Raw genomic sequence first — 27,244 nt, forward strand, 5'->3', positions numbered from 1 at the left:
AGCTTCATGCAGCTAGGCAAGTGCTTTACCACTGAGCTACATCTACAGACTCCTGACTCACTGTTAATTCATCTTTTAAGTGATATATAAAAAAGAAAAATTGTATGCTTATAGGGTATCATGTGATATACACACACTATATAATATTCAAATCCAGTTAACCACACGTTTTCTTAAATATTTTCCACTTCTTGATGGAGAATCTTCAAGCTTTTTGAAACATACAATATATTATTTTTATCCATAGTTACCCTACTATGCAATAATACCCAGAACTTTTTAACCTGACCTGTAACAATACCAACTAACTGATCAGCCTCTATCTGTGTGTCCCACACATTCCATGCCCACTCTCCCTGCATCTGGTAACCACAGAGGAAGCTTGGGAGGTACTCGTGGGCTTGATATTAACATATAAGTGAAAGACAGCTGGGGAAGAAGTCCTGCTCTGAGGCTGGCAGTGAAGCGTGCTGGAACTTGAGTCTGTCCTACGGCTATGCAGATCTCTGTCCAATGTCAGGAAGGCTCTTAAGACTTCTGCTTTCTTCCTGGGGCTGGGTCTCACTATAGCCGACCTGGCCCTGGACTCCAGAGTGAAGTGGGGCCTAGCTTTCCTGGAATGCTTCCTAGGAGGTGGAGTCTTCGCCCTCTCTTTTGCCCAAGTATGGAGAGGGGTGCTGGAGGCTGCTCTAGAGCCACACAGTAAATGGGATTCTGCAGGCCCTGAGAGCTGTATAGGTAGTAGTGTGGGGGAATGGTCTTGGACCTCTGTCTAGTTTTGGATGCTCTTGTGGCAGATTTGGTAGTGGGCTTCAAGTCCAAGACCTGTCTTAGTTCTTTCTCCCTTCTCCAGGTAGGAAACATTGTTGTGATGAGCATCTTCTGTTGTTTGCTCTCCACCACCCTTAGGTATCAGAGCCTCTGTCATCTCCACTTGAATAGCTCAAGGAAATAGAAGATTTTCACTAACTTGAGATGCAGAGTTGTAGCCACAATTCTGTTTTTGTTTTCTCATTTTTTACTTGTGAGTTAGAGCATTTGTGGTTTAAATTACATGAGTAAATGGATGAATAGCTGAAGTTAGGTAATAGATGACTGGCTAAATAATTCTTCAAGTAAATGGGTTTTAAATGAATCAACTGGAAAAAATAAGCAATTAAGTGAGACAAATTCCTAACAGAGTGGCATCAGGATCCTACATACATGTTTCTTAATTTTCAAGTTTTTTTAAAAGTTAGGTAAGATTACATTCTCTGTTACAATTAGTAACTCAAAAGTTGTCCTTTCATTTTTCTGTATATACCAAGCATTGTGCCAAATGCAATTAATAAATAGATAAAAACCCATAGCTGCCTGAGGATATGGATATGAATAAGCACTTACTCATGCAATGGGCACTTGGTTAGGTGCTGAGAATGGGCTGGACCTGCTGAGCTGGGTAGCACATCAGGGATGGTGTTGTGTTTTCTGTCTGGCCTGTAGCCTTCATGTCTCAGGGGATAACGTGTTTTCAATGATGACTCTGACACAACTTTATTATGATGAATACTATGGAAGAGATGATGACCACACATGCATGTATCCAAATCTCTGGAAAATGTTGCATTTTTAATTGCTAGGCTCTGGCATACAGATAATTATATCTGACACAAGATTTGTGGAGATGTTTGAGACTACAGTATTCATAATTACATGTTGGAGAAAAGGACCATGTGCTAGGAGGAGTCTGTTCAAAGCCAACCTCCTCCCTTATTCAGGTTGCTGCCATCTCTCCCTGAAATGCAGGCATACCCTTGGTATCTCTCACAGCCATTCTTACTTCTCCAGTTAGCGCAGCACTGAGAGAACTTACCTTTTTAAAACATTGCTTTTCCACCTTTTATCAAAAATCTTTTTTTTGTTGTTGTTTTGTGTTCTGAGACAGGGTTTCTCTGTGTAGCCCTGGCTATACTAGAACTCACTCTGTAGACCTGGCTGGCCTCGAACTCAGAAATCCACCTGCCTCTGCCTCCCAAGTGCTGGGATTAAAGGCATGTGCCACAAAAAACTTTGAAAGGCTTCTTATTTTTCTCATATAAAAAAGGTCAAAGTCCTTGACATTGTCCACAAGGCTTTTTCATTTCCTGATTGTTTTCTTTCTGGGTAGTATAGAGATGTCTGGTACATAGGAATGCTAAGTGAGTGTTTGACATTGTCCACCAGGCTTTTTCATTTCCTGATTGTTTTCTTTCTGGGTAGTATAGAGATGTCTGGTACACAGGAATACTAAGTGAGGGTTTGCTGTTACCCATCTCCTTCCTTGGCTTTGGTTTCCCCTGGTCACTGCCCTAGTTAAAGAACACTTATTTTTCTCCATTAGGTACAGACATCTGATTTTTTCCCCCTGTGCATGCCTGCTTCATTTCTTGTTTCATGCAACCTATGCATGCTTTTATAACACAGCACCACACACGTGCACTTGTGTAGTTACTTGTAATCATTTTTCTAATGTGCTGTCCTGGTTAGATACAGACGAGGTCTAAGCACGTGTCTAGGTGTTTCTTTCCAGCACTCAAGCACTTAGTATTGCCTGGCTGACAAATGCTGCTGGTGAGGTAGCTATTGCAATGAGACTTACAGTCTCTGCTTAGCCCTGAAATTGAGTCCAAGGTACTCAGTGCACAACCATATTCCACAAAGATGCAGTGGTATACATGATAAAAATAAATGAATTGCCATAGGCATACAAGGGTTAGTTGTTCATGGGGGTTTGTGATTACCGATTGTAATAAACAGTAGGAGTGTTGATAAATTCACTTTTTCCTTATCATACTGAGAATTAAGTGTAATTTTACTTTGTGTTAATGTTAAAGTACTTATAAAAATTCTATTTCCCCGTTTCTCAATTCCTCTCTAGACCCTCTGAGTAATTTATGCTAATAGCCTGTGAAAAAGCCCATAGTTAGCTTCCAGGTTGCTGTGAACACAGTGTAATTTGTGCTTATAAACATGCAATCCCCTTCTTTGCTATTTTCTGAGTTCTTTGCTAAGTCTCATTTCTTATACAGTTTAGGGTTAATTTGCATCATAATAGGTCTTTAAATCTTAAATGCATATACTGTTTGGAGCTTCGTTTACACCTTTTCTTTTGCATAATGTTGTATGGAGATTCTGTAGACAGCGTTGCTGTAAAATGCGGAGTAATTTCTGTACTGAGCTTGTGAACTCTTGAATATTCTGGCCTCTCTAAGCATGGATTTAATTATATTCTAGCACAGCAACTTCTCTGGGGATACTCAGGTAGGATCACTGACTGAATGTTGTGTTCATTTGAAACTTGATTTATTTATTTACTATTTATTTATTTATTGTCATTTGTTGGTGTGCTGAATCCTGTATTGTTTTGTTTTTAACCTAACTAGCTAGAAATTCTATCAATCTTTTTTTTCTTTCCTGCTGGAAATAACTTTTAAAGGAGAGAGGAAACTACTAATATAGGCCTTTGTTATTGCAAACACTGATTTTATAAAAAAAAATTTAAATGACTTGAAAACTTTCATAATTATTTAGTATCAAATAAGAGACACTTGTGAAATTTGTATTTTAGACTGCTTGACTGGGAGAGAGTGGCATGGCTGCATTTCTGTTATGCACACAAATGCTCAAAGGAGAAATGAAGGGAGGGAGTACATTCTGGAAAATGTTAGGACTGTAGCCCTGTGCCAAGACTGTTGAGAGTAGGAAGCCCCTATCAAGAAACACTAAAGCGGCCAGTCTCCTGTCGTTAGGGATGGTCAGCTGATCTTACATTGCCAAGTGTGTCATTTTATTGATTGCCCATCCTTTTTGTTTTGTCTTAATATTACTATTAATATTGTTATTTTATTATGATTTTCCAAAGTTCATGTTTTACAAGGAAATTTAAAGGATGCAAGATTTTCTTTATAGAAATTGTTTTTATACATATCTTTGAAGCAGATTATATATTTATACATATATAAAATTAAGAACTAAGTCATTATTAGAGTGATAATTTCTATAAATATTAAATTTGACTTCTGCTTTATATTAGAAGTATCTAATGCTTTATCAATCGCTCTTATATTAGAAAAGTGGAGTAAAAGAGGCAGCAGAGTTGTGATGTTCATAGCTACCCTGTTAACGTCTAACCTAGGGACTGTCCAATTTTCGTTACTGATTCCTTGTTGCTTATAGGAGATCCATTCAAGCCCAAGCCAAGTCTGATAGTGTAGATCTGTAATACCAGCTGTTTTGAGGCTAAGGTAGGGAGATTATAAGATTGTAAGTTCAAGACCAACCTGAACTACAAAGTGAGTTCAAGGCCAGCCTGGACAACTTAGAATCTATAAAGAGAAAAGTAAAAGGAGGGTTAGAATATCACCCAGTAGTAGAATTTTTGCCTAACTTGCATGAGACCTATTAGTCAGTGCCCAGTATTACAGGAAAAACAACAACCAAAGGCCAAAGCCAAGATGTTCATGGCAGAGTATCAGTGCAGACTTTCTGGGAAGCAGTTAGGCCATTAGAGCTAGACTAAGATGTTTCTGAAAGGCCCCGGGCCAACAGCACCACATCTAGACATGAGTGCTGGTAGAGTCCTGACTGGCAGGCACTGGGCCGCCTTTTCCTTTACTCCTCCCAAGCCCCCACATTGCTGTTTTCTTTTTCTTCAGTCTTTTTTTGTTTTGTTTTTAAAGATGTGACTAAGAAGGGACTGGGACGAGAAGAGGGATGGGATATTGTGGTTGGGATGTACAAATAATAATAATAATTTAAAAAAACAAAAAGAAAAAAGATAAGACTCATATAGAACATCATTTAAATGAACTTTTCTTGTTCATGTGTATTTACAAAGACTTGAATTTTCTATATAATGGTACATTATTAGAATTCACCAGCCATCAAAGCTGCCATTGTCACTGTGTACCGGAAAAGCAAAAGAACTTCCATGTGCTCAGCACCTTGTTTAGCATTGTGTAGTGGGGTACAGCTCTGAACGAGTTCACTTAAAGCGTTTGGAACTAAAACATTATTGTTAAATGAAATTTTACACCAACTGATATTTCTAATTTCTGACCACGTTGCTCTTATTCTCAAGATTAGCAAAGCTCATAGACATGGGAATAAATAGAAACAAAAATAGCACAGCCTCTGAGTAGGACTGGTTGTATTCATACTGTTTTCAGTATTATACCTGGTAATAGTTTGATGTCCTTAGGAACATTTTTTTCAGAAGCATTGTTAAATGTGTTTTGACCTTGATGTTAATTGTGAAAGCCACAAAGGCCACAAGTCATTTACTAAAATGCCTAAAAGCTGTTTTGCTCGTCCTAGTAGAGGTGCTTTAGGGGCCTTCTAATGGGGGTCACGGAGACAGCCGGGTGAGCATTTAACTTCAGGGTTAAATGCAGTAGCTAGAGCTTAGGAGTAAAGTCTGAATGAACCTAACGTACTGAGGTCTGTGCTATGCCACATTTTCTCTCTCCTTTACTTCCTACTGTTTTTCCAGTTCAGCATGACTGATGTGTTAGTTGCATGCTATGTGTGAGGTGTGTGTGTTTTGACATTTTATTTACATATTCATAACAAGTAATTTTCCAAAAGGTAAGTATATGTTTTATAAATTGCCAAATTCTATGTAAGCCTATTGGGCAGGATTATCTATAAGATGCATGTGATATGGCAATTTATATGGAACATACATGATACATATTTAAGATTTTGCTCTGGGCATTCTGAATTTTAATTTTCAACATTTTTATATCTTTAAAATTATATCTTTAGTTATGACTTAAATATTCAGTATAGCTAATGCTATCCAGTAAGCACTTGAAGAAACATTATTATAAATTAAATTTAGTTCACTTCATAGCCCAAAGAAACTATATTGATTATATTACTAACACTTTCATTTTAAAAATATTATTTGAGTTATTGTTTCATGACACGGAAACTGAAAATGTTTCTGAATCTGAATGATATCACTCTCCTGAAGTTTCAAAAGTGTGTCTTTGTTGAGATTTCTATGACAGTGGTTTGAAAATAGCATGACAGGTAATGTTGGGGTAGAGAGTAGAGCCTTTGAAACAGAGATGTCCTTCCTTGATTAAAACATGCTAGACTGGGGTGAGGGAGACATGGAGATGACATGAAAACAGTGTCTTCAATCTCAAGTCCAAGTTCTATCTACTTTGTATTGAAGAAGTTAGCTTTTAACCCTGAAGTATAAAGGTTCACACAGGGGTCTCCAGGCCCTCCATTAGAGGGCCTGTGCAGCACCTCACATAGGACATTCTCAAGGAAAAAAAAGTTACATACAAAAGTTCCAAGAGCCTGAGGTATACCTCCTGCTGTAGTGTTTCCCAAATTTTCTCCTAGGGACCTAGAAGTTATTTGCACATAGAGGAAAGATAAACATTAGTCTCCACAGAACTGATTTTGAGATGTTTTACTTTCCTGTATGGACAAATTCATACCTAAAGCTACATAGTTATTTTCCTATTTTGTTGTTACTGATATTAAATATCACAAATACTCTGACATACAAAATACATTTTAAATAAATGTTAATTTTTAGGCAATCTATTAAGACAATTTCTTCCCCAAGAGGAAACCATTTTGCTAGTCTCCTAGTGTCCAAGCATTCAGAAGCAGGGTTGTTTTTGGGTGCTCTCACAGTGTCACCTGCATGTCCAGTTATGTTTCCTTGAAGCACTTCTGTGAAATCCCCCGCTTCTGCAGAGCTCACTTTAATAAATAGCAGCTTTGGAGAAACTGTACCTGTGCCCTGTGTAGAACAGTCTGCTTTCCCAAGTCTCTAAGACATTAACTGACACCCAGTTGCATATCTGTTAGAGACTAAAAGAAAATTCCATGAGTCTCTGCTACCCGCATTTCAGAAAGTGTTAGCTTCTGAAATGGAGACTCTAGCCTCTGTGCTGACTTTGAGCTGTGCAGGTGAGGTGCTGAAAGTACAGAACAACTCCAAACATATTTGTGTTGGATCTGCTTATCAATGAGATTTCATTACCCATTAAATGAAAAAATATGTAAATCTTATTTGTATTTTTGGTACTTTTACTTGTGGACAACTAAGCATTAAACACTGTTTTGTTGTTCCTGATTCCATCTGCAGAATACTAGGTACTTTTGAATACATATTTTATGACCTTTTTATATTTACTTAAAATAAGCACTTTGTGGAATGACTTTTCTTAGAGGTTATTATGAGTTTCTATATAGATAATCGTTATTTTAAAATTATTTTAGTCTACTTATACTTTAAGCAGCTTTCTAGTGGCATCTTAAATTTGAGACTAGAAGAGTTTAAGGTAGAATTGTGCATAACATTTCTGTGTGTGATCTACAGGAAGACCATGTACTCAGCTGCAGCTTCTAAATCCAGAGCGATTTGCACGTCTTATTAAAGAAGTAATGAATACATTCTGGCCGGGTCGAGAGTTGGTGGTTCAGTGGTATCCATTTAGTGAAGACAAGCATCACCCATCCATTTCATGGCTTAAAATGGTTTGGAAGAATCTCTATATACATTTCTCGGAGGATTTGACTTTATTTGATGAGATGCCACTTATCCCCAGAACTGTACTGGATGAAGATCAGACGTGTGTGGAACTTATTAGACTCAGGATCCCATCAGTAGTCATTTTAGATGATGAAACTGAAGCTCAGCTTCCAGAATTCTTAGCAGATATTGTACAAAAACTTGGAGGGATTGTCCTGAAAAGATTAGATACCTCTATTCAGCATCCGCTTGTTAAAAAGTACATCCATTCCCCATTACCAAGTGCTGTTCTGCAGATAATGGAGAAGATACCACTACAGAAGTTGTGTAATCAAATAGCATCATTACTTCCAACCCACAAAGATGCTCTAAGAAAGTTTTTGGCCAGCTTAACTGATACCAGTGAAAAAGAGAAAAGAATAATTCAAGAATTGACAATATTCAAAAGAATTAATCACTCATCAGATCAAGGGATTTCCTCTTACACAAAATTAAAAGGATGTAAAGTTTTGGATCATACTGCCAAGCTTCCAACAGATCTACGGCTATCAATTTCAGTAATAGATAGTAGTGATGAAGCTACCATTCGTTTGGCAAACATGTTGAAAATTGAAAAATTAAAGACTACAAACTGTTTAAAGTTTGTTTTAAAAGATATTGGAAATGCATTTTATACACAGGAAGAGGTAACACATCTTATGCTGTGGATCCTTCAGAATCTATCCTCTCTTAAAAATGAGAATTCAAATGTGCTTGACTGGTTAATGCCACTAAAATTCATTCATATGTCCCAGGAGCATGTGGTAGCAGCTGGTGATCTCTTTGATCCTGATATAGAAGTACTAAGGGATCTTTTTTATAATGAAGAAGAAGCCTGTTTCCCACCTGCAATTTTTACCTCACCAGATATCCTTCACTCTTTGAGACAGATTGGCTTAAAAAATGAAGCCAGCCTAAAAGAGAAAGATGTTGTACAAGTGGCAAAAAAAATTGAAGCTTTACAGGCCAGTTCCTGTCAGAATCAGGATGTTCTCCTGAAGAAAGCCAAAACACTCTTACTGGTCTTGAATAAAAACCATACACTCTTGCAGTCTTCTGAAGGGAAGATGGCATTGAAGAAAATAAAATGGGTTCCAGCCTGCAAGGAAAGACCTCCAAATTATCCAGGTTCCTTAGTCTGGAAAGGGGATCTCTGTAATCTTTGTGCACCTCCAGATATGTGTGATGCAGCGCATGCAGTTCTAGTAGGCTCCTCACTTCCTCTTGTTGAAAGTGTCCATGTGAACTTGGAGAAGGCGCTCAGCATCTTCACAAAGCCTACTATCAGTGCTGTCTTAAAACACTTTAAAACTGTTGTTGACTGGTATACTTCAAAAACCTTTAGTGACGAAGATTACTATCAGTTCCAACATATTTTGCTTGAAATTTATGGGTTCATGCATGATCATCTGAGTGAAGGGAAGGATTCTTTTAAAGCCTTGAAATTTCCATGGGTTTGGACTGGCAAAAACTTTTGTCCTCTTGCCCAGGCTGTGATAAAGCCAATCCATGATCTGGATCTTCAGCCTTATTTATATAATGTGCCTAAAACCATGGCAAAATTCCACCAGCTGTTCAAGGCTTGTGGCTCAATAGAAGAGTTGACATCAGATCATATTTCCATGGTCATTCAGAAAGTTTATCTCAAAAGTGACCAGGAGTTGAGTGAAGAAGAAAGTAAACAAAATCTTCATCTCATGTTGAATATTATGAGATGGCTGTATAGCAATCAGATTCCAGCAAGCCCTAACACACCAGTTCCTATTTATCACAGCAAAAATCCTTCCAAACTTGTCATGAAGCCAATTCATGAATGCTGTTATTGTGACATCAAAGTTGATGACCTCAATGACTTGCTTGAAGATTCAGTGGAACCAATCATTTTGGTACATGAGGACATACCCATGAAAACAGCAGAGTGGCTAAAAGTTCCGTGCCTTAGTACAAGACTGATCAATCCTGAAAATATGGGGTTTGAGCAGTCAGGGCAAAGAGAACCTCTTACTGTAAGGATTAAAAATATTTTGGAAGAATACCCTTCCGTGTCAGATATTTTTAAAGAGCTACTTCAAAATGCTGATGATGCAAATGCCACCGAATGCAGCTTCATGATTGATATGAGAAGAAATATGGACATAAGGGAAAATCTCCTAGACCCAGGGATGGCAGCTTGTCATGGACCTGCTCTGTGGTCATTCAACAATTCTGAATTCTCAGATTCAGATTTCATAAACATAACCAGGTTAGGAGAATCTTTAAAAAGGGGAGAAGTTGACAAGGTTGGGAAATTTGGTCTTGGTTTTAATTCAGTGTACCACATTACTGACATTCCCATTATTATGAGCAGAGAATTTATGATAATGTTTGATCCAAACATAAATCATATCAGCAAGCACATTAAAGATAGATCTAATCCTGGAATCAAAATTAATTGGAGTAAGCAGCAGAAAAGACTTAGGAAATTCCCCAATCAGTTCAAACCATTTATAGATGTATTTGGCTGTCAGTTACCCTTGGCTGTAGAAGCTCCTTACAGCTACAATGGAACTCTTTTCCGACTGTCCTTTAGAACACAGCAGGAAGCAAAAGTGAGTGAAGTTAGCAGTACTTGTTATAACACTGCAGATATTTACTCCCTAGTGGATGAATTTAGTCTTTGTGGGCACAGACTTATCATTTTTACTCAGAGTGTAAACTCAATGTATTTGAAATACTTGAAAATTGAAGAAACCAATCCTAGTTTAGCCCAAGATACAATAATTATTAAGAAAAAAGTTTGTGCCTCCAAAGCATTGAATGCACCCGTTTTAAGTGTTTTAAAAGAAGCTGCTAAACTCATGAAGACTTGTAGCAGCAGCAACAAAAAGCTTCCCGCTGATGTGCCAAAGTCATCGTGCATTCTTCAGATCACAGTCGAAGAATTTCACCATGTGTTTAGGAGGATTGCCGACTTACAGTCACCCCTGTTTAGAGGTCCAGATGATGACCCAGCTACTCTCTTTGAAATGGCTAAGTCTGGCCAATCAAAAAAGCCATCCGATGAGTTGCCGCAAAAGACAGTAGATTGTACCACGTGGCTTATATGCACATGCATGGATACAGGAGAAGCTCTCAAGTTTTCCTTGAATGAAAGTGGAAGAAGATTAGGGCTGGTTCCTTGTGGGGCAGTAGGGGTTCTTTTGCATGAGGCCCAGGAGCAGAAGTGGACTGTGAAACCACACATAGGAGAAGTGTTTTGCTATTTACCTCTACGAATAAAAACAGGGTTGCCAATTCACATCAATGGGTGCTTTGCTGTTACTTCAAATAGGAAAGAAATCTGGAAGACTGATACAAAAGGTCGATGGAATACCACATTCATGAGGCATGTCATTGTGAAAGCTTACTTACAAGCACTCAGTGTCTTACGGGACCTAGCCACTGGTGGTGAGCTGACTGATTATACTTACTATGCTGTGTGGCCTGATCCTGATCTAGTTCATGATGACTTCTCTGTGATCTGTCAAGGATTTTATGAGGATATAGCTCATGGGAAGGGGAAGGAGTTGACCAGAGTCTTCTCTGATGGGTCTATGTGGGTTTCCATGAAGAATGTGAGATTTCTAGATGACTCTATACTTCAAAGGAAGGACGTTGGTTCAGCAGCCTTTAAGATATTTCTGAAGTACCTCAAGAAAACAGGATCCAAAAACCTCTGTGCTGTTGAGCTTCCTTCGTCAGTAAAGGTAGGATTTGAAGAGGCTGGCTGTAAACAGATACTGCTGGAAAATACATTTTCAGAGAAGCAGTTCTTTACAGAAGTCTTCTTTCCTAATATTCAGGAAATTGAAGCAGAACTTAGAGATCCTCTGATGAATTTTGTCCTAAATGAAAAACTTGATGAGTTCTCAGGAATTCTTCGTGTTACCCCTTGTGTTCCTTGCTCCTTGGAGGGCCATCCTTTGGTTTTGCCTTCAAGACTTATCCATCCTGAAGGACGAGTTGCAAAGTTATTTGATACTAAAGATGGGAGATTCCCTTATGGCTCTACACAGGATTACCTCAACCCTATTATTTTGATTAAGCTCGTTCAGTTAGGCATGGCAAAAGATGATATTTTGTGGGATGACATGCTAGAGCGTGCAGAATCCGTAGCTGAGATTAATAAAAGTGACCATGCTGCTGCCTGCTTAAGGAGTAGTATTCTACTAAGCCTAATTGATGAGAAGCTAAAAATAAGGGATCCTAGAGCAAAGGATTTTGCTGCAAAATATCAAACCATTCCCTTCCTCCCATTTCTAACAAAGCCAGCGGGTTTTTCTTTAGAATGGAAAGGGAACAGTTTTAAGCCTGAAACCATGTTTGCATCAACTGACCTTTACACAGCTGAATACCAAGATATAGTCTGTCTTTTGCAACCAATTCTCAATGAAAATTCCCATTCCTTTAGAGGCTGTGGTTCAGTGTCATTGGCTGTTAAAGAGTTTTTGGGTTTACTAAAGAAGCCAACAGTTGATCTGGTAATAAACCAGTTGAAGCAAGTTGCAAAATCAGTTGATGATGGCATTACATTGTACCAGGAGAATATCACCAATGCTTGCTACAAGTACCTCCATGAAGCAGTATTGCAGAATGAAGTGGCCAAGGCAACAATTATTGAAAAGCTAAAACCATTTTGTTTCATTCTGGTTGAGAATGTATATGTTGAGTCAGAAAAGGTTTCTTTTCATTTGAATTTTGAAGCAGCACCATACCTTTATCAGTTACCTAACAAGTATAAAAATAATTTCCGTGAGCTTTTTGAAAGTGTGGGTGTGCGGCAGTCATTTACTGTTGAAGATTTTGCCCTAGTTTTGGAGTCTATTGATCAAGAAAGAGGAAAAAAACAAATAACAGAAGAGAATTTTCAACTTTGCCGACGAATAATCAGTGAAGGAATCTGGAGTCTCATTAGAGAAAAGAGACAAGAATTCTGTGAGAAAAATTATGGCAAAATATTACTGCCAGATACAAATCTGCTGCTGCTCCCTGCTAAGTCGTTATGCTACAATGATTGTCCCTGGATAAAAGTAAAGGATTCCACTGTGAAGTATTGCCATGCTGACATACCCCGGGAAGTAGCTGTAAAACTTGGTGCAATACCAAAGAGACATAAAGCCTTAGAAAGATATGCATCCAACATCTGTTTCACAGCTCTAGGTACAGAATTTGGGCAGAAAGAAAAACTGACCAGCAGAATTAAGAGCATTCTCAATGCCTATCCTTCAGAAAAGGAAATGCTGAAAGAGCTTCTTCAAAATGCTGATGATGCAAAGGCCACAGAGATCTGCTTTGTGTTTGATCCTAGACAGCATCCTGTTGACCGGATATTTGATGATAAGTGGGCCCCACTGCAAGGGCCAGCACTGTGTGTTTACAACAACCAGCCATTTACAGAAGATGATGTTAGAGGAATTCAGAATCTTGGGAAAGGCACCAAAGAAGGAAATCCTTGCAAAACAGGACAATATGGAATCGGGTTCAATTCTGTGTATCACATTACAGACTGCCCTTCTTTTATTTCTGGCAATGACATCCTGTGTATTTTTGATCCCCATGCCAGATATGCACCAGGAGCCACATCAGTTAGCCCTGGACGCATGTTTAGAGATTTGGATGCAGACTTTAGAACCCAGTTCTCAGATGTTCTAGATCTTTACTTAGGAAACCACTTTAAACTGGACAATTGTACAATGTTTAGATTTCCTCTTCGTAATGCAGAAATGGCACAGGTTTCAGAAATTTCCTCAGTTCCATCATCAGACAGAATGGTCCAGAATCTTTTGGACAAATTAAGGTCTGATGGTGCAGAACTTCTAATGTTTCTTAATCACATGGAAAAAATATCTATTTGTGAAATAGATAAGGCCACAGGAGGTCTGAATGTGCTCTATTCAGTAAAAGGCAAGATCACCGATGGAGACCGGTTGAAAAGGAAACAATTCCACGCCTCTGTAATTGACAGTGTTACTAAAAAGAGACAGCTTAAGGACATACCAGTTCAACAAATAACCTATACTATGGATACTGAAGATTCTGAAGGAAATCTGACCACATGGCTCATCTGTAATCGATCAGGATTTTCAAGTATGGACAAAGTATCCAAGAGTGTTATATCAGCTCACAAGAACCAAGATATCACCCTCTTCCCACGTGGTGGAGTAGCTGCCTGCATTACTCACAATTATAAAAAGCCCCACAGAGCCTTCTGCTTTCTGCCTCTCTCTTTGGAGACAGGGCTGCCATTTCATGTGAATGGCCACTTTGCTCTAGATTCAGCCAGAAGAAACTTGTGGCGTGATGATAATGGGGTTGGTGTTCGCAGTGACTGGAACAATAGTTTAATGACAGCCTTAATAGCGCCTGCATATGTTGAATTACTAATCCAGTTAAAAAAACGATATTTCCCTGGTTCTGACCCAACATTATCAGTTTTACAGAACACACCCATTCATGTTGTAAAGGACACATTAAAGAAGTTTCTGTCCTTCTTTCCAGTTAACAGGCTGGATCTGCAGCCGGATTTATACTGCTTAGTAAAAGCACTTTACAGTTGCATTCATGAAGACATGAAACGTCTTTTGCCTGTTGTTCGGGCTCCAAATATTGATGGCTCTGATTTGCACTCTGCAGTCATAATTACTTGGATCAATATGTCTACTTCAAATAAAACTAGACCATTTTTTGATAACTTGCTACAGGATGAATTACAGCACCTCAAAAATGCAGATTATAACATCACAACTCGCAAAACAGTTGCAGAGAATGTCTACAGACTGAAGCACCTGCTTTTAGAAATTGGTTTCAATTTGGTTTATAACTGTGATGAAACTGCCAACCTTTACCACTGCCTTGTAGATGCGGATATCCCTGTTAGCTATGTGACTCCTGCTGATGTTAGGTCCTTCTTAATGACTTTCTCTTCTCCTGATACCAATTGCCATATTGGGAAGCTGCCTTGTCGTCTTCAGCAAACTAACCTAAAACTTTTTCACAGTTTAAAACTTTTAGTTGATTACTGTTTTAAAGATGCTGAAGAAAGTGAGTTTGAAGTTGAGGGGCTGCCCCTGCTCATTACACTGGACAGCGTCTTGCAGATTTTTGATGGTAAACGGCCTAAGTTTCTAACAACATACCATGAACTAATCCCATCACGTAAAGACTTGTTTATGAACACCTTATACTTGAAATACAGTAGTGTTTTGTTGAACTGCAAAGTTGCAAAAGTGTTTGACATTTCCAGCTTTGCTGACTTACTCTCCTCTGTGTTGCCTCGTGAGTATAAGACCAAAAACTGTGCAAAGTGGAAAGACAATTTTGCCAGTGAATCTTGGCTTAAGAATGCATGGCATTTTATCAGTGAATCAGTAAGTGTGACGGATGATCAGGAAGAACCAAAGCCAGCTTTTGATGTCATTGTTGACATCCTTAAAGACTGGGCATTGCTTCCAGGAACAAAGTTTACCGTGTCAGCCAGTCAGCTTGTGGTTCCCGAGGGAGATGTGCTGATTCCGCTGAGCCTCATGCACATTGCTGTGTTCCCGAATGCTCAGAGTGATAAGGTTTTTCACGCTCTGATGAAAGCTGGCTGTATTCAGCTGGCTTTGAACAAAATCTGCTCTAAAGACAGTGCACTAGTTCCTCTGTTGTCATGCCACACAGCAAACATAGAGAGCCCTGCAAGCATCTTGAAGGCTGTACATTATATGGTTCAGACGTCAACATTCAGAACTGAAAAACTAATGGAAAATGACTTTGAAGCACTTTTGATGTATTTCAATTGTAATTTGAGTCATTTGATGTCCCAAGATGACATAAAAATTTTAAAGTCCCTTCCATGCTACAAATCCATCAGTGGCCGCTATATGAGCATTGCAAAATTTGGAACGTGCTATGTGCTTACCAAAAGTATTCCTTCAGCTGAAGTGGAAAAATGGACACAGTCATCATCATCTGCATTTCTTGAAGAAAAGGTACATTTAAAAGAACTGTATGAGGTGCTTGGCTGTGTGCCGGTAGATGATCTGGAGGTGTATTTGAAACATCTTCTGCCAAAAATTGAAAATCTCTCTTATGATGCAAAGTTAGAGCACTTGATCTATCTGAAGAATAGATTGGCAAGCATTGAGGAGCCATCCGAGATTAAGGAGCAACTTTTTGAAAAACTGGAAAGCTTATTGATTATCCATGATGCCAACAATCGCCTAAAGCAAGCAAAGCATTTCTATGATAGAACTGTGAGAGTTTTTGAAGTTATGCTTCCTGAAAAACTGTTTATTCCTAAAGAGTTCTTTAAAAAATTGGAGCAAGTAATAAAACCTAAAAATCAAGTTGCATTTATGACATCCTGGGTGGAATTCTTGAGAAATGTTGGACTAAAGCACGTGCTTTCCCAGCAGCAGTTGTTACAGTTTGCCAAGGAAATCAGCGTGCGGGCAAATACAGAAAACTGGTCTAAAGAAACGCTGCAAAGTACAGTTGACATCCTTCTCCATCACATATTCCAGGAACGAATGGACTTGTTATCTGGAAACTTTCTGAAAGAACTGTCCTTAATACCATTCTTGTGTCCTGAACGGGCCCCTGCTGAGTACATTCGGTTTCACCCTCAGTACCAGGAGGTAAACGGAACACTTCCTCTTATAAAGTTCAATGGAGCACAAGTGAATCCAAAGTTCAAGCAATGTGATGTACTCCAGCTGCTGTGGACATCTTGCCCTATTCTTCCAGAGAAAGCCACACCATTGAGCATCAAAGAGCAAGAAGGCAGTGACCTTGCTCCACAGGAACAGCTCGAACAAGTTTTAAATATGCTTAATGTTAACCTGGATCCCCCCCTTGATAAGGTCATTAATAATTGCAGAAACATATGCAACATAACAACTTTGGATGAAGAAATGGTAAAAACTAGAGCAAAGGTCCTAAGGAGCATATATGAATTTCTCAGTGCAGAAAAACGGGAGTTCCGTTTTCAGCTTCGGGGTGTGGCATTTGTAATGGTAGAAGATGGCTGGAAACTTCTGAAGCCTGAGGAAGTAGTGATAAACCTGGAATATGAGGCTGATTTTAAACCCTATCTGTACAAGCTGCCTTTAGAGCTTGGCACTTTTCATCAGCTGTTCAAACATTTAGGTACTGAAGATATCATTTCAACTAAGCAATATGTTGAAGTATTAAGCCGAATATTCAAAAACTCTGAAGGAAAGCAGTTAGATCCTAATGAAATGCGTACAGTTAAGAGAGTGGTTTCTGGCCTATTCAAGAGTCTACAAAATGATTCGGTCAAGGTGAGGAGTGATCTAGAGAATGCCCGGGACCTTGCACTCTACCTTCCGAGCCAGGATGGTAGGTTGGTGAAGTCAAGCATCTTGGTGTTCGATGATGCGCCACATTATAAGAGTAGAATCCAGGGTAATATTGGCGTGCAGATGCTAGTTGATCTTAGCCAGTGCTACTTAGGGAAGGACCACGGGTTTCACACTAAGCTGATAATGCTCTTCCCTCAAAAGCTTCGGCCTCGTCTACTGAGCAGCATCCTTGAAGAGCAGCTGGATGAGGAGACCCCCAAAGTGTGCCAGTTTGGCGCACTGTGCTCTCTTCAGGGGAGACTGCAGCTCCTCCTGTCTTCAGAGCAGTTCATCACAGGACTCATTCGAATCATGAAGCATGAAAATGATAATGCTTTCCTGGCCAATGAAGAAAAAGCCATACGGCTTTGCAAAGCTCTAAGAGAAGGGCTGAAAGTTTCCTGTTTTGAGAAACTTCAGACAACATTAAGGGTTAAAGGTTTTAATCCTATTCCCCATAGCAGGAGTGAAACCTTCGCCTTTCTAAAGCGGTTTGGCAATGCAGTCATCTTGCTCTACATTCAGCATTCAGACAGCAAAGACATTAACTTCCTGCTAGCCTTAGCGATGACTCTTAAATCAGCAACTGACAATTTGATTTCTGACACGTCATACTTAATTGCTATGCTGGGATGCAATGACATTTACAGGATCAGTGAGAAGCTTGACAGTTTAGGGGTGAAGTATGACTCCTCTGAGCCATCAAAACTGGAGCTGCCCATGCCTGGCACACCAATACCTGCTGAGATCCATTACACACTACTTATGGATCCAATGAATGTTTTTTATCCTGGGGAATATGTTGGGTACCTTGTGGATGCTGAAGGTGGTGACATCTATGGGTCATACCAGCCAACATACACATATGCAATTATTGTTCAAGAAGTTGAAAGAGAAGATGCTGACAATACTAGCTTCTTAGGAAAGATCTATCAGATTGATATTGGCTACAGTGAATATAAGATAGTCAGCTCTCTTGATCTGTACAAGTTCTCAAGGCCTGATGAAAGCTCCCAAAACAGAGACAGTGCTCCCACCACGCCAACAAGCCCCACAGAGTTCCTGACTCCTGGCCTGAGAAGCATCCCTCCTCTCTTCTCTGGCAAGGAGAGCCACAAGTCTCCCTCCTCCAAACACCACTCTCCCAGAAAGCTCAAGGTGAATGCTTTACCAGAAATCTTAAAAGAAGTGACATCAGTGGTAGAGCAAGCTTGGAAGCTTCCAGAATCAGAACGGAAAAAGATCATTAGACGCTTGTATTTGAAGTGGCACCCTGACAAAAATCCAGAAAATCATGATATTGCTAATGAAGTGTTCAAGCATCTGCAGAATGAAATCAACAGATTAGAAAAACAGGCTTTTCTGGATCAAAATGCAGACAGAGCTTCAAGAAGAACATTTTCAACCTCTGCATCCCGGTTTCAGTCAGACAAGTACTCATTTCAAAGATTTTATACTTCGTGGAATCAAGAAGCCACAAGTCATAAATCTGAAAGGCAACAACAAAGTAAAGAGAAATGCCCTCCCTCTGCTGGACAGACATACTCTCAGAGATTCTTTGTTCCTCCCACCTTCAAGTCTGTGGGCAATCCAGTGGAAGCCCGGAGATGGTTAAGACAAGCCAGAGCAAACTTCTCGGCTGCCAGGAATGACCTTCACAAAAACGCCAACGAATGGGTGTGCTTCAAGTGCTACCTTTCCACCAAGCTAGCTCTGATTGCAGCCGACTATGCTGTCAGGGGGAAGTCTGATAAAGATGTGAAGCCAACGGCACTTGCTCAGAAGATAGAGGAGTACAGCCAGCAGCTGGAAGGACTGACAAACGATGTGCACACGTTGGAAGCATATGGTGTAGACAGCTTGAAAACAAGGTACCCTGATTTGCTTCCTTTCCCACAGATCCCCAATGACAGGTTCACATCTGAGGTTGCCATGAGGGTGATGGAATGTACTGCCTGTATCATCATAAAACTTGAAAATTTTATACAACAAAAGGTATGAACATAAAGAAAAAAGCAGAGCCAGCTCTTGAATGTGTTATAGCACAAACACGAATCGCTGCACTTCATTCAGCTTCATTGCCAGTGTCTAGGAATTGTGAAGCACACAGCAGTGTTCAAAGTGAAGCGTTTTGAAGCTGTTTGACTCTCAACAGAAACCCTAAAACAATTGAAAACCGATTTTGAAGTTGGCAGTGAGCTGCAGAGTTTCTAGGTGTGTTTAAACAATTGGGTGGCACATTATTGAACTGCACTTTATGTAACCAAAGCTTAGCAGTTTGTTAGATAGGAGTCTGCACATGTCTCTGGTTAGGAGGGAGTTGATTTTATGTTTTTAAACATGTTTTTGAAGTATTTAAAGAAACACTGGACAGGCCGATTTGGACATGTGAGGGGAATTGTGTTTGAGGGCTTATCACTTTTTAAGTGGACACTTTTAGATGCGTTATCTTCTTATCAGCAGGATCTGATTGTGAAGTTGTTGCAGTTTCACGTCTTTAGTTGGGCATTTAAAGTGGTCCAGTATTTAATCCTGACTATTACTTGACTAAGAGTATGGAGATGGCCCTTGGAGTGCGCTGGCTGCACTTTCCGGCCTTGTTTTGAGTTTTTCTTCCTTGTGTTTGTGGGCTTCCTGACTCATGAAGATGACCTGTGGAAGTCTCAGAGCGCTGCTTCACAGTACCAGATACTGCTTCTAAAACTGCTTCCCAACATGACATTCAGCAAAGGACATTGCAGTTTGTGTACATATTTTCCACAGATGTCGTAATTTCTATAGTTGGCTGAACAGGATGCAATCTTTTGTCTAAAGGTGCTGCAGTGAAAAAAAAAATCCAACTGTCTTTCAATATGGCACTTAGTGGGAATTTAAACATTTTTACTTTATGCACATTAAAATTGCTCAAATTGTTGAGGTGATATGCAGAAGTTTACAAAGGGAATTATCAGCTTGTACTGTCCTCCGCGAGTGATTGAGAACTGACATTTAATTTTCATAATGTTCAAAAGACCTAACATGCATATTTAACATATTCTTTTGCATAAAGTCAAAGAAAGGAAATAATAGCTTATGTAAATGCACTGGCTGTAAATGATGCTAAATATATTTTATGCAATTAAGGGCTTACATACAAAATATGTTAGTTTTTTTTTTTTTACTTCATTTGTAAAAGGGAATGTTAATTGCTTCTGGATGTGAATCATGAATATTTCTGCTGTTAATATTAAGTGCCATGATTTTAATAAAAAATGTATATAGAAAATCATTTTGCCTGGTTATTTTTAAAACTTTTGTTTTGAGATTTTATTTTTATTTTATGAGTATGGGTGTTTTGCCCGCATGTATCTGTGTACCACCTGTATGCAGTGCCCTCAGAGGCCAGAAGAGAGCATCAGATCCACTGGAACTGGAATAACATGTTAGCCACCTTGTGGATGCTGGGAACTGACCCTGAGTTCTCCAGTAGAGCAGTCATGGCTCTTAACTGCTGAGCCACCTCTCTAGCCCTTGGGGTATTTCTTAAGAAATAGTTTGTTAGAGATCAAACTTTGTTTTCTCCTGTTGAGATTTTTGGTGTGCATGTGTATGTGTTCATCATGAGTTTGGAGATAGCACTGTCCTGTATGTTCTACGCTGGGATGTAGGTTTTATCATGGTTAACTGATGTAAAAGTACATGATGGACGCAGCCTTGCTAGGTACTCACTGATTTGCTTAAGAGCTTGCTTCAACTCTGAAGGGAACAGAATTAGTTGATATATATGTTGGGGTGGGTTTAAAAATAACTGCCATATCTGGTATCTCTTGGCAGTTCCTGTGTCTCAGGACAGCCCTGTGCTTGGTGCTGGTTCACATCTGAGCCCTAACTTCCTGGAAATGTTTTGTCTTTCAGACTTCTGAAGTTAAGTGACTGAGGGCTGACTCATTCCGTGTGGTTCTGGCCCATTCTACTTTACTTCAAAAGTGTGCTATTTTGGTGCTCAGATTCAGCACTTAGAATTTCTCTGTCTGGCCTTGGTAATAGTTGATGTAGTTGGAAACAAACTACAAACAACACAGGTCCACAATTCTTCACATGAATTCTTGGATCCAGGATGTTTCAGGTTTTCACTTCAGTCAACTAATTTTAGAGCTTGTTAGGTTTTTGTAGTTGTTGTTGTTGTTGTTTGTTTGTTTGTTTTTTGTTTTGTTTTGTTTTGTTTTTTGGTTTTTTTTGGCTTTTCGAGACAAGTTTTCTCTGTGTAGCCCTGGCTGTCCTGGAACTCACTCTGTAGACCAGGCTGGCCTCAAACTCAGAAATCCGCCTGTCTCTGCCTCCCAAGTGCTGGGATCAAAGGCGTGCACCACCACTGTTGTTTTAGTTTTTAAACGTATTTATTTTAATTTACTATTTTATATGTATAAGTGTTTTACTTGCATGTGTTTGTGTACCATGTGCATATATGCAGTGCCCAAGGAGTTCAGAAGAATTAGATCCCATGGAACAGGAGTTACAGGTTGTTATGAGCCATCATGTGGGTGCTGGGAACTGAACTGGGGACCTTTGGAAGAACATGCTGGGCTCTCAACTGCTGAGCCACCTCTCAAGAGATCATGTATGGTTTTAATGAAATATCTTTATGGGGTTTGACAACACCCTACAATCCTCTGCAGTAAGCCTGTGGCTATCCACGTTAGTTTGACTACAAAATTTTCATAAATAGTCTTGCAGAATCGAGGTCAGATTTCATCACTAATTTAGCAGCAGATATGTTTGAAAAGGTTTTTTTTTTTTTCAGGTATTTTTAGAGTTTGAAATTGAGAATAAAGAATTTCTGCCCTGAATAAATTTGTATGTTTTACTCTCTTAAGCTTTTAAAAAGATAGTTGCTTTAAAAAAAAAAATGGCAATGGAAACTAGATTCCCAAAGCAGGTGCTCCTGTAGCTCTCAGTTAAGATGGGATAGGACTAATACCTTCACTGTGGATGAGACAGGGCACCAGCAAGGATGGGTGTCCTGGCTGAATCAGGCGAGCTTTTGCACAGTGCAAGTGGTGTGAAGGACAAGAATGATGAGCCCAAGAATTACTCCAGTGAAATGTTTACAACAGTGGTTAAGAGCCCTGGATGCTCTTCCAACGGTCCCCAGTTCAGCTGCTCACAATTATCTTGGGGATAGAGGGCATTTGTTCCATCAATGCTGCTGTGCTCTATAAATGCCTTATACAAACCCCATGGCACATTTGTAGTTCCAGCAGAAATTGGCAGTCATGGTAGGTGTGTCAACTTGATACAAGCTGGAGTTTTCACAAAGAAAGGAGCCTCCCTTGAGGAAATGCCTCCATGAGATCCAGCTATAAGGCATTTTCTCAATTAATGATCAAGGGGGTAGGGCCCATTGTGGGTGGTGCCATCCCTGGGATGGTAGTCTTGGGTTCTATAAGAAAGCAAGCTGAGCAAGCCAGGAGAAGCAAGACAGTAAGTAACACCCTCCATGGCCTTTGCATTAGCTCCTGCCTCCAAATTCCTGTCCTGTGTGAGTTCCTGCCCTGACTTTGTTTGGTGATGAACAGCAATGTGGAAGTGTTAGTTGAATAAACCCTTCCCTCCCCAACTTGCTTCTTGGTCTTGATGTTTATCCAGGAATACAAACCCTGACTAAGACAATAGGTTTTAGTTACCATGTATCAGTTAGAACCAGTAGATGTATGTGAGGAGATTCACTGCCTGGCATAGCCTGGTAACTGCAAAAGTATAGAATCCACTGGACCACCTACTGAGTAGAAGCTGGTGCTCATTCTGCAGATGGAATTTCTCAACACTTTGGTTCCTAAACTGGTTGCCATTTCCTACCTGTTCTGAATGCAAAGCCATAGTCTCTAAGAAGCCAGAAATAAAGTGTGTATACTCCATTACCAATGTGCTTTTCAAACAGAGCTCACACTATTTAAAATGTTGGCTTACACTTGATGTTCGTTTGTGTACCACACTATGTGTGTAGATAGTGAAATTTGAAACATCTAGGGAGTGGTTGAAGCCAGTCTACACCCACTGCTATTTTAAATCAGGGAAGGGACACAGCCATACAAAACAGATACTACTGGAAAACATGAGGAGTTCTGCCCTCACTTGCTATACAGTGATTTACAGATAGATGGGTGAATTGAACAAGAGCTCAGCCACCATACCTCTGCCCATATGAGTTTGGCAGCCTTCAGAAAACGGTGTGTGTCTGTCTTAATCAGTCATTGACTTCTGTATTAGTGTTTGTCACAAAGAGGCTCCATGACCACAGCAACTCTAATAAAGGAAAGCATTTAATTGAGCTTTCTTAAAGTTTCAGAGGTTTATTCCATCATCACCATGGCAGGAAGTATGGCAGCACACAGGCAGACATGGTGATAGAGAAGGAGTTGAGAGTTCTACATCCAAATCCACAGGTAACAGAAAAGAGAGAGCCATTGGGCCTGGCTTGAGCTTTTGAAACCCAAAGCCCAACCCCTGTGACACACTTCCTCCAACAAAGCCATACCCCCAATCCTTCTCAGGTACTACCACTTCCTGATGACCAAGACGTAAAATACATGAGCTCACGGGGGCCATTCTTATTCAAACCTTCAGTGTCCATTATACAGGCTGCTGTGGGAGGTGGAGCCTCCAGTTTGCTGTGAAACCAGTGTCCGTGCAGCCATCTTCTCTGCCCTGCCATCCACACAGCACATGTGACTTGTCTTCTAGACTCAGGCCGGCTTCACACCACAGATGCAGCTTGGTCTTGATGGTTGTCCCATGGTACTGGCATCTCCAAAATGCTGGGGTCTCTGCTGCATCTGGATGGCACCTTCACCAGGACCCTCAGATGGCTTCTCTCCAGGGACCCTGCCCCTGCCACATGGTGCCAAATGGCAACTTCTCTCTGTGACTCCTTTAATACTGGGGCTTCTACTGTAACTGAGGCTGTGCCTTCACCAATAGCCTCTCCTGCCCTCTCATGGCACCCAGCCTCAGCTGTTCTCCGTGACCCCTTGAGGCTTTGGAGCAGAGACCTGGGAGACTCTTACACGTTACCAAGTTCATGTGCCAGCACAAGGGACAGCCTGGCCTCTCCAGATTACCGCTTCAATGTGCTGACCTTGATTTTAAAATTAATTAGTTAAACCAGCATTACTGAAGCAAAATCTATGGGACGTTTCCTCAGTGCCAACGCACAGAGAAGCTGTGATCCGGAGTGGCGCAAGGCTCTTCCAGGACATTTTGCCTAGTGATGCTGGTCCTTTGCAATCACAGCTGATTCTTCAGCCTCCAATGACCCCTTCTGATTTTCCCAGCAGAGCAAAGTTTTCACTTTAGCAGCTCTTAATTCAAAATCATATAGCCAGCCCCGAACAAGTTTTTGAGGGGACTGTCGAACGTCTCTCTGAAACTTGCCAGTTCAGGCCTCCATCATCTGGGAGCTCTCAGCTTTATCTTCTAAAGTTCCCACAACAGCGCACTAAGCTCTGAACACTCAATGGCTTTTCTAGCCCAAGGCTTCAAAATCCTTCCACAACCCTCCCCCAACACGCGGTCTGGTCTGTTAGAGAAATAGCCCACTCTCTGTACCAATTTCTGTCTCACAGTTTCTAGTGCTGGGATGAAACACCATGACCAAAGGCAACCCATGGAGGAAAGACTTTATTTTAGCTTGCATGTCCCCATCACAGTCTGTCGTGAAGGTAAATCAAGGCAGGAACTCAAGGCAAGACCATGGAGGTAAGAACTGAAGCAGACGCCATGTAGGAGTGCTGCTTACTGGCTTGCTTTCCACAGACCACATGCATTGCTGCCTCTATGCAGCTGCACCCAGCCTTGCCTGTTTGCCGAAGTTGCATGGCTGCTTCCAGGCAGCTTCACCCTTTCTTGCCTGTTTGTGGAAGGCAGCACTAGGCCTGGCAGGCAGAGGCTCAGCACTTTCTTTGATGCTGGGAGAGGAAGGCCCTGGAGCATCAGCTAAATACGTCCAATTAGCATCATGTATCTATGCTTTCAGCTATTGTAGTTGGTGTTTGGGTGCAGTGAGTGTTTCGGGGCTCTCCGAGGGAAAATGCCCGTACCAGTTTAGGCTCACATTTTGAGTTAATCTCAGTAGTTACCTGGCACTTGAGCCTCATGACTGGCTAGCCTGTCTTTGTCAATAATTTGAGGAAAATGAATACCTACCCAGAAGAGTTGTGCGTACCAAGGGAAATAAGACACTTTTAAACTCTGCTCTGGAAAAGTGCCATCTTTATTGCTCATAAATATTATATAAAAAGCATGAGTAAATTTGTGTAATTTCTTTCCTTAACTTCTTTCCACACCAAGGGAATTCATTGAAAATCACATCAACCTCAAATTCCCTACAAACCCTGGAGATCTCTTGGTGAAATCTGACACATTGCACTCACCTGAAGGGAACACTTGAGGTTTAATCTAAAGGAAGAGGTGTGCACAGTTGGGGCATTTTAGAATCTGCCAGCCAACCATACGTATGGGAGGAGACAGACGTCTACCATTGAGTACAATAAATTGTTTCCGGATGGCAGTTCATCGTGAGAGATCTGGAGGAGGCTAGAAAAATGAATACAGTGAATACATTCCTGACATTTCTTTGTACTGTTCTGAAGCCAGGTCGTTTGGGCCCAACAGTTCCCTGGACACATAGTTCCCTCTATGCTTTCACGTGTTTTAGCAGTGAGCCCTCTAACTCCATGAAGGCTGAGGCCACAGCTCTCATCTCATCAAGACATCGTAGGTGTGCTGCAGAAGAGACAGTGGTCAGAGACAGATGTGGCTGTGTTCCTCGCAGGTGGTGGCCTCCCCAGCCACAGACAGGTACAGCTTCCCATCAGGACATGCACAGATCTCATAGAACCCATTAGAACTGCCAGAGGGACCCTGTGTCCCCTGCTTCAACTTGGCCAAACCCACAGTTTCAGCATCGAGCACCAGCTGTTTGGGAGAAGGTGAGAGATGAGGAAAGAGGAAGGAATAGCACCAAGGGGAATTCATATGCCCAGCATATTCCAAGAAAGGAGTTTCCTTCCCTGGAAAACAAAATGGGTTCTGAGCTTGGTACCTGCCTGTGCTCGCAGCCTATCAGAATGGCCCAGCTCTGCCTGTGCTTGCATCCTATCAGAATGGCCCAGCTGGGTACCAGCCTGTGCTCACATCCTATTGGAAATGACCTGCTTCTTTTAACTGGAGTTCAATTCTTTGTGCAGGTCAGGCTGAGCATCCTTCTCCAGTGTGGAGAGAGGCCATATTTTCCTTTACCCCTATGTGGGAAAACTGACCCATTGTTTTACAATTAGTTCAGTAAACTAGATTGCTTTTCAGTTCTGTATTGCTTTCCTTCCTTCCTTCCTTTACTTATTTTTAAAGATTTATTTATTATTATAAATAAGTACACTAATTGTCTTCAGACAGCAGCAGAAGAGGGCATCAGATCTCATTACAGGTGGTTGTGAGCTACCATGTGGTTGCTGGGATTTGAACTTAGGACCTTCGGAAGTGCAGTCGGTGCTATTACCTGCTGAGCCATCTCACCAGCCCCCTTATTTATTTATTTATTTATTTATTTATTTATTTTTAAATGCCTTTTGAAGTTATTTGACAAAACTGACAGAATTGTTGTGCTAATTTACACTTGTGATCCATGCTGAATTTACGTTAATTTGTCTCCTCCTTTTTAGGATAACGTGCAATCCACAGAAATGAGTTCATCTTTATTTTTACCTATGGATCTCAGACTTTCTCCTGATTTAGTTTGTGATTTTCCTCCCCTTAGGAGAGATGAATTCACCTGACTAGCTGTTAACCGTTTCTCTAAACTCTTAATGTTATTTGAAACCCTCTGTCTTCTCTTAAGTATTGAATGGACTAGACCTGAAGACTGAAGCAACCACCAGGTTTGGTTAAATAGGAACACTAGCAAAGAACCATTGATGGGGCTCTTTCTTAGCAGAAACCATTCTTCTAAGGATTTGAGAACAGTCCCCTTCCTCCCAGGACCACTGGTTGAAAGGAAATGGGTACTTTGTAGGTTGGCAGCGTGTCCTCATTGTCCACCGCTTAGAGCTCTCTTTCCTTCCTCCAGTTCTCAACCAGAAATCCCATCTCCTAATGAGCTGTCAGCACTGCTACAGGACAGACAGCTTACTCTGTGTGGCCTTTCCCATGGCAGACGCAGTCCAGTGGGCACCGTGCAGAGCCAGGGAATCTTTGAGTACTTGCTTTTCCCTGGTAGGCTGTTAACTGGGCCTCCCTGCTTCTCCTGTTTTGTGGCTTGTAGGTTAATTGTGTCCATGCATTTCTT

At 40.6% G+C, this 27,244-nt stretch overlaps 2 protein-coding genes across 7 annotated transcripts in view; one reads left to right on the forward strand and one right to left on the reverse strand.

Annotated features, from left to right (window-relative positions):
* The window catches only part of Sacs (sacsin molecular chaperone), a 97,614-nt gene extending 77,420 nt beyond the window's left edge, over positions 1-20,194 (forward strand). For 4 of the 5 annotated variants that reach the window (XM_031362982.1, XM_031362981.1, XM_031362983.1 and 1 more), the window contains 2 exons: positions 3,253-3,279; positions 7,370-20,194. In XM_031362982.1, the coding sequence (XP_031218842.1) occupies positions 3,253-3,279; positions 7,370-18,927 (11,585 nt within the window). In that variant the 3' untranslated portion in view covers positions 18,928-20,194. The remainder of the gene's footprint in view (positions 1-3,252; positions 3,280-7,369) is intronic. The other variant, XM_031362985.1, reaches the window with a different exon arrangement.
* Positions 20,195-25,156: 4,962 nt separating this feature from the next.
* The window catches only part of Sgcg (sarcoglycan gamma), a 59,155-nt gene continuing 57,067 nt past the window's right edge, over positions 25,157-27,244 (reverse strand). The window contains exon 10 of one of the 2 annotated variants that reach the window (XM_031362363.1): positions 25,157-25,686. In XM_031362363.1, the coding sequence (XP_031218223.1) occupies positions 25,660-25,686 (27 nt within the window). In that variant the 3' untranslated portion in view covers positions 25,157-25,659. Of the gene's footprint in view, positions 25,879-27,244 lie in introns of both variants that reach the window. The other variant, XM_031362361.1, reaches the window with a different exon arrangement.

The sequence above is a fragment of the Mastomys coucha genome, unplaced genomic scaffold (genome assembly GCF_008632895.1).
Source record: "Mastomys coucha isolate ucsf_1 unplaced genomic scaffold, UCSF_Mcou_1 pScaffold9, whole genome shotgun sequence".
Taxonomy (NCBI): Eukaryota; Metazoa; Chordata; class Mammalia; order Rodentia; family Muridae; genus Mastomys; species Mastomys coucha.